This window comes from Phoca vitulina, unplaced genomic scaffold, assembly GCF_004348235.1.
Source record: "Phoca vitulina isolate PV1807 unplaced genomic scaffold, GSC_HSeal_1.0 scaffold6, whole genome shotgun sequence".
NCBI lineage: Eukaryota > Metazoa > Chordata > Mammalia > Carnivora > Phocidae > Phoca > Phoca vitulina.
The window spans coordinates 61,586,439-61,598,443 of record NW_022589709.1 but is presented as its reverse complement, the minus strand read 5'-3'; the positions used below and the strand labels follow the sequence as shown (position 1 = coordinate 61,598,443).

Genomic DNA, 12,005 nt, shown 5'->3' with positions numbered 1-12,005 from the left:
TTTTTTAAAACTTTCATATCCACATGTCTTAGCTCAGTTACTTCCTTTTTCTTGGTCCATTGTGACCGTCGTTTATTATGGAATTACTTGAAATTATGCTTTAAATAGCTTTAAGCAATTTTAGGATAAGATTTAAAAATTTTAACAAATCAGTGGGCTCAGTTGTCTGACAGCTGAGCCCATTGATTTGTTAAAAATATTGGTATGAGTTTTGTTTATTAATAAGACTTGGTATTTTATTTACTTAATTTAAATATTGATGGCACATTCTGACTAGTGCATTCTAATTTTAAGGTTTACAGCTAGACCACTAGTGGAAACTATATTTGAAAGGGGAATGGCTACATGCTTTGCTTATGGGCAGACTGGAAGTGGAAAAACTCATGTGAGTAATTCATTAGTTACATCCTCCTATGCAGCTTGTTTATTTTCCTTATGGCTTAATTCTAAGACCTAAATTCTTAAGATTTATTCCTGAATAATATCTATTATTATTTCTTTTTTAACATGTAGACTATGGGAGGTGACTTTTCAGGAAAGAACCAAGATTGTTCTAAAGGAATTTATGCATTAGCAGGTAACCGTCTTTTTTGCATATCATTTGTAATATTCTTGAATATTACTCAGGTGGCTTTGAAATAAAACTTGGAAATATTGTTCAGGACTTTCAGGGTAACCATAAAGTTAAACTTGTATGTTATGTCAATTTTAGGTTGTTAGACCACTTGAAAAGAATTGTGAGATTAAGCTTTTGGGACAGGAATCTTGGTTATATTTGTGTCATTTTAATCTGGCATATTATTGGAGCTTAGTATTTGTTGTTGAAGCTTATTAGTATTTGTTGTTGAATAGCTGATGTGTGAAAAGCTTCTGTTTGGTGTGGTTATGGGAATAACCTTGCTATGACCACCTATAATTTTATGTTATTTATAAGAATAAGTAGTAGCATTCTTTTATTGAATATGAAAGAGTGGCATCTATACTTAAGTGTAAAAAAACTATTACTTTTTTTTTTGTAAAATTAATGTTTACTTTAGTCTTCATTTTTTTTATTGACACTGTCATTCTAGGTAAAGATAAACTGATTCCTCTAAATAGAGAACATTTGAATTGCTTTTTTTTTTTTTTTTAAGATTTTATTTATTTATTCATGAGAGACAGAGAGAGAGAGGCAGAGGGAGAAGCAGGCTCCTGGGATCCTGATCATGACCTGAGTTGAAGGCAGATGCTTAACTGCCTGAGCCACCCAGGCACCCTGAATTGCTTTTTAAAGATAGTATTTGCAGGGTGCCTGGGTGGCTCAGTCAGTTAAGCATCTGTTCATGTCGTGATATCAGGGTCCTGGGATCGAGCCCCGCATCAGGCTCCCTGCTCAGCAGGAAGTCTGCTTCTCCCTCTCCTTCTGCCCCTCTCCCCTGTTCATGCTCTCTCTCTCTCTCCCTCTCTCTCTCAAATTAAATAAAATCTTTTTTTAAAAAAAAAGGTAGTATTTATAAAGTCTTAACACGTTTTCTCCATATGAAATTCTTGACAGCTCGAGATGTCTTTTTAATGTTAAAGAAGCCAAACTATAAGAAGTTAGAACTTCAAGTATATGCAACCTTTTTTGAAATTTATAGTGGAAAGGTAAGTGGAAACTTTAAAAAAAAAAACCTGATTTTTTGGGAGAGGGTGTTAAATTGTGGTTTAATATATGTATAACATAAAATTTAATACTTTACCCATTTTTTTGTGTACAAGTTCACTGGCATTAACTACATTCATGTTGTGCAGCCATTGCACCACATATTTTTATATGTGTTAGAATATTCTAAATATATATGTGTTAGAATAATATACTAAAATATTAGTATTTTGTTGAGATTTTTAAAAATTCCCTTTGAAAGTCTCAGCTTCAGTATTGAGCATTATTATTCTAATTTTCTGAAATAATTTTTGGACTCCCGATTCATTTTTATAGAACTGAGTCTTTTCCTTTAAAGCTAGTTTTCTAATTTTTTTTTTTTTTAAATAGGTGTTTGACTTGCTAAACAGGAAAACAAAATTAAGAGTGCTAGAAGATGGGAAACAGCAGGTTCAAGTGGTGGGATTACAGGAACGGGAGGTCAAATGTGTTGAAGATGTACTGAAACTCATTGACATAGGTAACAGTTGCAGGTAAATTTCATTTTAACTAAGAAAGAGAAAATTAATTTCTTAATCAGTTTTAGATAATTTGGGTATCTAAACAAAGCAAAGGTGTTACTTAATGCATCCTGGTAGTAAAAATTTGTTCATAAAAACATTTACTGTTACATGTAACTTTGAGTGATATCTACTATATTGATAATCATACTACAAATATACTATAAGTATGCCAGATTAAAGTGTATGAATCTGGCTATGTTGAAGTGTTTTAAGTTAGATTGTCCCCTTTGTATTTAAATGATGGAAGCTGGATAGTTTTTTGTGGGTTCTTTGATGAAATACTGTGGTTTACAACATATAAAAACTGAAGTTTTTTTGGTATCTAAAATAACCTTAATCACATTGTAGAACATCCGGTCAAACATCTGCAAATGCACATTCATCTCGGAGCCATGCAGTGTTTCAGATTATTCTTAGAAGGAAAGGAAAGCTACATGGCAAATTTTCTCTCATTGATTTGGCTGGAAATGAACGAGGAGCTGATACTTCCAGTGCAGACAGGCAAACCAGGCTTGAAGGTGCTGAAATTAATAAAAGCCTTTTAGCACTCAAGGTAAATAACATGTATTTAATTGTGAAAAATCTTTTGCTTTTGACTTTAATTTTGTTTAGCTACAAAATTGTAGTACATGTAACATTTAGTGAGGAAGAGAGGTTATCAGAATTTATTTATGTTTACAGTTATTGATTTATATTATACCCAGGAACTTTCTTCACACATACTCATTTTTTTTAGAGTGAATAAGGGATCTAAGATTCCACAGGGTTTTAATTAGTCATATTATCTTAGAGGAGGGCAAGGAACCACAAAACTCAGCTAAGAAATACTGTCTCAGAAAAATGTAGAATGATGAATATTCTATCCCTTCCTTGAATAGAAAAAGAAGGATTGGGGGTGCCTGGGTGGCTCAGTTGGTTAAGCATATGCCTTCAGCTCAGGTCATGATCTCGGGGGTCCTGGGATCGGGTCCTGGGATGGAGTCCCGCATCAGGCTCCCTGCTCAGGGGGGAGTCTGCTTCTCCCTCTCCCCCCACCTTGCTTGTGCTCTCTCCCTCTCTCTCTCTCAAATAAGTAAATAAAATGTTTAAAAAAAAAAAAGGAAAGGGAGGATTGGTAAGACTACAAGAAAACAGTCTGTGTTTTTTCTTTTGTCATGCCACTTTCAAAGTTTAGCTTTATATCCTTCTATCTGTTACTTCTAAATATTAGTCAGTCTCCAGAAGAATCTTTTGGAATAATAAATACTTTGTTGTTGTTGTTGTTACTGTTTTTAATTTCATTTTCTTAGGCTTTATGAGACCATCTTTAGTATGCTCTAAACCTGTTAGTAGGATTTCCAGAGCCAATCAGATCTTAAATGTTAGAGTTATAATGAAAGGTCTTTTAAGTATATTAATTAAGATTACTGTATATAAGGAGCCTAATCTGTGAAACTTGCTTTCTTAATTTTCAGGAGTGCATCAGAGCCTTAGGTAGAAATAAACCTCATACTCCTTTCAGAGCAAGTAAGCTCACTCAGGTGTTAAGAGATTCATTCATAGGTGAAAATTCTCGTACCTGCATGGTAAGTTTGTTTGTTTATTTGTTTTGTTTTAACCCTGAATGATGAATAACTCACAATATCTATGGAAAAATTATAATGCACATTAATAACAATCATTTAAATCCTTCTATTGTGAGAGATACAGTGATACTTAAGATGTGGTCCCTGCCAGTCTGATAGAGAGGATTATATTGCAGTTATAATGCATTCTACTAATTCCAACATCTGAGTCTTCTTGAGGTTGGTCTTCATTGATTTTTATTTTCCTTGAGTATGGTTCACACTTTTCTTTTTCTTAGTATGTCTAGTAAAATTGGTTTATATCATTTTTATTATGAATAAATACTTATATAGACACTCTGGATTCTCTTATGTTCTGAAGATTATTGATTTTTTGTTGTTTTAGCAAGAAGTGAACTTAACTTATCTCAAACTCTTATCTCCCTTGCTTTGGGCAGCAGCTGAAATCGAAAACAAACAGTTCTTTTAGACTTAGCTATGTTACTTGGAGTAGGCCTTATGTATGCCCGGTTCAGGAGTCAGCCAGAGATTTGGGCAGTTTATATATGTACAATTTTTGGTTGCCAAGATTACCTCCCTCCATGATTATCTTTTCTGGGACAAACCTTACTTTCTAGCTGCTTTAGTTTCTACGTTCAAATTCTGTCCTTTAGTTTAACCAGTGAAATTCCAGTTTTCTAATGAAGTTTTATTTGCCCTGTGTGACAGCAGTGGGGCTTGCCCTTAAGCAAAAACACTGTTGTGTGGGCTGGTGAGGGGGTAGTGGGAACACTCAGTGCTATTCCCTCCTAGGTGTTGACCTCCATTTTCTGTGTGATTTAAATCATTTTCTGGTGCTTTCAGAGAGTTGTTTATATTTTATGTGGCTTATAGTTATTATCTGATTGTGGGGGTGATATAGCAAATTATCTTGGAGTTTAGATATACAAATAAATGTTAATTTTAAATAACCATTTTAAGATTAGATCTTAATGAGCAATATGTTGATAAGACTGTCTTCATCATTTATAACATTTTCTTTACCTTTGCATTTTTCTCCCTTAGATTGCCACAATCTCTCCAGGAATGGCATCCTGTGAAAATACTCTTAATACATTAAGATACGCAAATAGGTATGCAAAATAGTTATTTGGTTTGAAATTTGAGGGGAGTAGAGCAGTATTTACTTTGACTTAATACCTGATAGGATGACTTTTATTATTTTTTTTCAATTTTAAAAAATTTTTTGCATGTTATTCATTAAGGTGATGTGTAGAGTCATTTGGTCAAGTTCTGAAAATAAATGGAAATGTGTTGGGTAATTTGGAAAGAGATTTAGATCTTTAGTAGAATTGGTCTTTCTATCCTAGAACATGATTACATTTTTCTGTTTCACCAAGTTATATTTCATGTTTTTTTACTGCATTTAAATCATGTAAATTTTTCCTATTATATTAAGAGTCTAAGTGAGTATAAGGGGACCAGTCTATATTTCTTAAATTGTTTTATGTATTTGCTAAAAATTATTTCTGATAATACTAAATGCCATGTGTAGGAAATCTAGGGTTTGAATAAGTAATGATAGCACATTTTTTTCTGGTGTTCTATATGAGTTACATTTTTTTATTCATTGTCACTAGTGTTATAGAATTTAATGGACATGATGTTATTACAAATGGAAGGACAAAAAGCATTATAGACTTAAAATAATTTATTCCTTACAGTAATGAAATGCCCTTGGAACTTTGGATTGTGATAGACAGATATATATTTGTTCCATAAATTGTTCCTGTTGCTCTTGTTTTGAAAAAATGACTTTGTAGTTTTCAGTTTCTCTTATCACATATTGCATTTGTGATTTTAATTGTTAGAGATCAGATTCCTCTTTGTATAACATTTCTACTGTGGACATTCCCTTAATTTTGCTGAATACAAGTATTTGTCCTATTTATTTTAGTTGCTATGGAAATTCTATTTTTAATCTTTTTTTATAAAACAGGAATACATATGTATACAGAGAAGTACTGAAAACATAAGTGAATAATCTAATAAATATTTATATAGTGTAAATTCCTATCATCAGATTGGGAAATAGAACATTTCTACCTCTCTAGAAAGCTCCCCATATGTCCCCTCCTGATTACAAATCCTGAATAACATGTCCAAATCCATTAATCTGTCCCCCAAGGTAGACATTGCCTTGACTTCTGTGGTATAATTTTCTTGGTATTCTCCTTCTTTTTTTTTTTTTTTTTTTTTATTTTTTTATTGTTATGTTAATCCCCATACATTACATCATTAGTTTTAGATATAGTGTTCCATGATTCATTGTTTGTGCATAACACCCAGTGCTCCATGCAGAACGTGCCCTCCTCAATACCCATCACCAGGCTAACCCATCCTCCCAACCCCCTCCCCTCTAGAACCCTCAGTTTGTTTTTCAGAGTCCATTGTCTCTCATGGTTCTTCTCCCCCTCCGATTTCCCCACCTTCATTCTTCCCCTTCTGCTACATTCTTCTTCTTCTTTTTTTCTTTCTTAACATCTATTGCATTATTTGTTTCAGAGGTACAGATCTGAGATTCAACAGTCTTGCACAATTCACAGCGCTTACCAGAACACATACCCTCCCCAGTGTCCATCACCCAGTCACCCCATCCCTCCCACCCCACCCCCCACTCCAGCAACCCTCAGTTTGTTTCCTGAGATTAAGAATTCCTCATATCAGTGAGGTCATATGGGTATTCTCCTTCTTTTTAAAAATAGTTTTACCACCTATGAATGTATCCCTGAACAACATAGGTGGCTGTATTTGAACTTTATATAAATGGGGTCATACTCTTTTTTTCTTTTGTGATTTGATTTTGTTTCAACTGAAGAGATTTTTTAAAATGATAGTAAAAACTGTTGGAAAGTATAAGCCTATTGACATTTTACAAAAAGATACTAAAATAACTTCTTTAAAAATATAATGGAACTTTATTTCTAAATTTAATCCTTTTTAAACTTTGAATTATGGGCTCTGAGCTGCAAACATTTATGGTACTTTTAATTCATTTTTATAATGAACGTTTTTGGTATGTGGGGTTTTTATCATTAAAGTGCTTCTTCAAATTGTTCATGGGAGAGATGAGAAACAGCCTAGTATAGCAGAATATTGCCATGTTATAGAATTAAAACAGACAAGACCCCTCCATGTCTTCAGACTTTTAACTGCAAAGGAATCTCCCTAATTTGAAAATGCTGTATCTGGCCATTCCTCTAGTTTATTTAGGTCCAAGTAAATGTTTTAATTTATTATCATGTAATGTAATTCATGTGCAACATGACTAACCATCTGGGACAAATAATTCTGTCTTTTCTTTCCAAATCTCTAGGAATAAAGATTTTCAACCTCCCTTGATAGCTCATTTGAGGAATATAATTCCTGCATATAGTATTTACTGTTTGAGTTGGACAAAAGCCCTTGGAATAGAGGAAAATATTTGCCTATTAGGGGCGGATAGGTTATCTAAATTAGGAAATTCTGATAGAATCCTAAATGGAGTTGGGAATAAAAAGAATCGCGTTAGTGTTAGAAATTTAGATTTTGTCAGTCTGTACGGTAAATAAGCTTTCCAAAGTGACTATAACGGATGAAGGGCGGCTGCATCTAGGATTGAACCTGGGACAGCAGGCATTACCAGGAGGTCAAAGAAAGAGTGTAAGTAGAAGAAATAAATTAGTTTGATCTACATGAAATTATTAGTTTGATCTGTATGACTATCTATAACCCAACGAAACAGTAATTTCATTTAGATCAAATCTAAAAGAAGTAGTGAGAAAAAGATGGTCAGTATATTGGATGCTTAAGTAACATAATGTTTGTACTCAAAGCTAGGTTTGAACCTCACACCACATTCTCACTGAATGACATTGGGTAAGATACTTTATTGCTCTGAACCAATTTCTCATCTGTAAAGTGGCAAAAAATAATACCACAGGATTGTTGTAAGGTTTATATAATATAATGCCTAAAATTTACAATCATAATACCTAACATGTAGGAAGTACATAATAAATACAGCTTACTGTTATGAAATGGGATGACCCCAAAAGGAACATAGGGAATCACAGAGATGGTGTCAGAAAAGCCATAGTTTGGTTAAATATAAATATCAGAGACATTACCAAAAGCAATTTAAATTCCATTGCTAAAGAGGCTTTTCTTAACCAGGGTTCTTCATCTGAACCAAACACAGAAAACTATTTGAAGAACTGCTTTCTCATTTTGTACCATGGATGGAACCATCCTAGACGCATAGGAAAGAAGTTAATTCATTACAAACAGTGGATGCCAGAAGGACTTAATACTTTCGTGTTCTGTTTTAAAAGACTGCAAGAGTATTGAGGGCTCACTGATGCTAATAAAATATTTGCAGTATTGACTGCACAAGGAAATTTGATTAATCATCATGTAGCTGTAAAGAAGGGGCATTTAAAATTTAGGTGATGGTCTGGTTAAACTTCTAGGAAGGATCATGAGAAAAGGGGAAAGTATACCAGAAAAGAAGGACTATGGACTAAGGAATCGATAGGACAGAAAAATTCGAAAACTTCTTAAAATTGATTATTTTTAAAGTACTCTAAATACAGTAAATCACAACAATGTTGATACCTTTTTTTGAAAAAAAAATTTAAACTGAATATGAAATAAAAACTTGAAATGTGCATTGCTGTCTTTACAAGAGCATTTTCTCTTAATTTGTTGCTGTTTTGGTGCTGCAGAGTAAAGGAGTTTGGAATTAGTCCATCAGACATTCCCTTCTCACAGGGTAGTGGCAGTCGCCCTGATCTCTCTCCTTCTTATGAGTATGACGACTTTTCTCCTTCGATTACCAGGTCTACTTTCTTCTATGCATAAGATGTTTATTTCCATAGTTTCTTTTGAATTGTGTTACATATAAATATTTCATTTATACTTTTGTTCTGAGCCATTTTATTTTTCATTTTCATTTCATTTGGCAGGTGATGATTGTACTGCATGATCTTCATTTTTGTGTACTTTATTAATTTATTTGCTTTAAAATGTTGATTTAGAATTCAAGCTTCCTGTTTCCCCTCATATTTTTAAGGATGATGTCATCTTTGCATATTTATGGTTGAAAGGTAAACGGTCTTGTTTAAAATGAGAAGTTTACCGTTATTCTGTATGTTCTTACAAATTTCCTTGTCTGCAAGGAAATAACAAAGATCCTCTTGATTTAGAACATGTACCCTCCCACTGTGTAAACTGAAGTATAATAGTTAAACATTTTTTAAATGATAGAACTTTGTAACTTACAATCTTCATACATTAGAAATATGATTATTTCACATGTAGCTATTTTAATAGAGCATTATAACAACTAAAAATCTACAAAGTATATTAAGTTCTCTGATTTTGGCAATAATCATTTATTGATCTAACTGCTGTTGTTATCATTTTTCTGTTTATATAATTTAATTGCAAAAACAGTTTTTACTTTGAAATACTGAATCTACGTACTTTTGCTAATTGTTATTATGCACAATAATTATCTTTGAAATAATTATACAGTTACCTCAGTAAATTCTGAAAGTTCAACAGCCAAATATCCCTTTAGTCTTTACGCAGATTTCAGGTAAACTTGATCTGGAAAGCTGACATCATCAGTCTTAATATGTTAATTGAATTGCCTTTTTATTGAATAGGATGGTAGTTTCTTGTTCCTCTGCATGTGTGTTTGTTAATTTTAGGTACCTCTTATGTATTTATAGGGTGAAAGAATTGACTGTGGATCCAACTGCTGCTGGTGATGTCCGTCCAATAATGCACCATCCACCAAATCAAATTGATGACTTAGAGGCACAGTGGGGTGTGGGGAGTTCCCCTCAGAGAGATGATCTGAAACTTCTTTGTGAACAAAACGTGAGTGACAATATAGTTATAATGACCTGATTTTAGTTCATTTCATCAGTAGCAGAACTTAATGATTGAAAACTACCATCTACATCAGGGGTCAGCCGACTACAGCCTATGAGCCAGCCATCTGTTTTTACACTGATTTTCTAAAAGGTGAGGGAACTTGGGGTTCCTGGTTTAAAAGAAGAGTTCTAAACTTTGAACCATGGAAAATAAAAAACTGAAAATGAGATCCTGGCCTTAGTCTATCTCCTATCCAAAAGTTTTGAAAGGTGGTATAGTTGCTTTTTGAATTCTTGAAACAAACCATGCACTGTACCTAGGTATGGTGCCTCTTAAGGATTTGGAAAATGAAAAAAAGATAGGCCCCCTCTATAGCAGATCTTTTCCGTTTTATTCTTCTATCTGCCAGGTTGGGTCTTTGTAGGACTTTAATTTGGAGAGGTTGGCTAGGACCGGGGCAGAGGCTTAAAGTGTAACATCATGAGTTCTTGTAGCCTCCTCCATATTTGAGAGTGTGTGGGTTTCTCTGAATTTTCCTGCTCCCAGGAACTATCTTGAGGTGGTTCAGCCTTAGCTTTTAGTTAAGTTTACTGGTGCATGTGTACCTTTTCTTATTGTTATATTAAAGTCTTAACAAGGTAAATTAAAATGGGTTAGTGTCTAAGACATATCCTACAGATAAAACCAACACAAGTACACAAAGTAGAAGATAATAAAGAACGTTAGCATTCTAGAAGTAGTTGTATAGACAAAAAAAGTATTCTAAGTAGACCACACGGAAGTGATAGGAACTTGAATAATATCTTAAAGCAAAGGAAAGAGGACATTCTGGGCTTGACAGGGAGGTGGGCAGATAAAATGAATAAAGTTGGTTGAGTGTGTTTATCGTATGATATATTGTATGCCTGTGTGTCTTAAGAAAAACAGATGCTTGTTTCCCAAAGAGAAGATAAAAAGTTCTTTGGCCAACTTGATTATATATATAAACTTTTAGGGATGGTAGCATACTGACTGAAGTCAAATGTCTACTTATACTATTTAACCAAAATTTGTACATACATATAGAATTGTGTATCTTGTTTGAAAAACATTGCTTTTTCTACTCACATTTTATAAATCAATTTTAAGTAAACCTCATCTTAACTAAAGCCACATTTTGAGGAAATAAATCATTAGATGTTGGGGTTGGGAAAGAAGCTCAAAAAAGAAAGCAAGGCTAGAGAAATTTTCACTTGATGTAGGACTAAGAATATGTTGTATTTATGTCTGTGGGTTTTTTGTTGATGAGGTAAAGTTGTCAATTGTCAATTAAGATTTCTGTAAAAACTGGGGCGCCTGGGTGGCTCAGTTGGTTAAGCGACTGCCTTCGGCTCAGGTCATGATCCTGGAGTCCCTGGATCGAGTATCCTGGAGTCCCTGGATCGAGTCCCGCATCGGGCTCCCTGCTCAGCAGGGAGTCTGCTTCTCCCTCTGACCCTCCCCCCTCTCATGTGCTTGCTCTCTCTCATTCTCTCTCTCAAATAAATAAATAAAAAAAATCTTTAAAAAAAAAAAAAAGATTTCTGTAAAAACTGGCAAACATATTGTATGATGTAATTCAGAAATTAAGATTTAGTAAGAGTTGACACCTTCAGAACACTAATTTGATAGTCACAGTCATAAAAGACATTATCTTGAAATCTCTTTTCTGATAAAAGATATTTAAGACATACATATGGCTTAAATTATTAGTGAAAAGTAAACAATACTGAAGAAATATTTTAGCATATTTACAGCCTGTATTAAATGTATTTTTGAAAAGTTGCATTATTCCAAAAGAGATTGCCTTTTTAGGGTAATTCTGCAGTAAAGCCTGGACTAAGTGAAAACTACTCCTCACTGATACGCTTAAATTTGGGCTGTCTTATTGAGTGTTACATCAAATACTTTTGACCCATAAAAAGAAGTTGTGGCTTCGCCTTTTATATTATATTTTAGTAGTCTTTATCTTGCAAACTTCCTCATTTTCTAAATGACATTTTTATAAATGATGTGGAAAAACTACTTTTATGTAACATTTAAAATGTAAACTTTATGTCCTAATTTTTTAAACTATGCTCATCTTAAGGAAGAAGAAGTTTCTCCCCAATTGTTTACTTTTCATGAAGCTGTCTCACAAATGGTAGAAATGGAAGAACAAGTTGTAGAAGATCACAGGGCAGTGTTCCAGGTAAAGTAAGACAGGACCTTTCATCACAATATTTGTTAGAAAATTAAGAACTTTCATAATACTTTGAATATTATTCTAATGTAAAAAATTACCGTTGTGCATGTATTGTATATGTGTGTTTGTAGGGTAGGGTATGTATA

General features: G+C 33.5%; 1 protein-coding gene across 4 annotated transcripts in view; it reads left to right on the top strand.

Moving 5' to 3' along the window:
• KIF2A (kinesin family member 2A) overlaps window positions 1-12,005 on the top strand; it is a 75,442-nt gene that overhangs the window by 53,880 nt on the left and 9,557 nt on the right. For 2 of the 4 annotated variants that reach the window (XM_032404358.1, XM_032404359.1), the window contains exons 10-19: window positions 295-385; window positions 514-577; window positions 1,535-1,626; window positions 2,015-2,157; window positions 2,536-2,740; window positions 3,642-3,752; window positions 4,797-4,864; window positions 8,498-8,611; window positions 9,509-9,659; window positions 11,764-11,865. In XM_032404358.1, coding sequence (XP_032260249.1) covers window positions 295-385; window positions 514-577; window positions 1,535-1,626; window positions 2,015-2,157; window positions 2,536-2,740; window positions 3,642-3,752; window positions 4,797-4,864; window positions 8,498-8,611; window positions 9,509-9,659; window positions 11,764-11,865 — 1,141 coding nt within the window. The remainder of the gene's footprint in view (window positions 1-294; window positions 386-513; window positions 578-1,534; window positions 1,627-2,014; window positions 2,158-2,535; window positions 2,741-3,641; window positions 3,753-4,796; window positions 4,865-8,497; window positions 8,612-9,508; window positions 9,660-11,763; window positions 11,866-12,005) is intronic. The other 2 variants (XM_032404361.1, XM_032404360.1) reach the window with 1 other exon arrangement.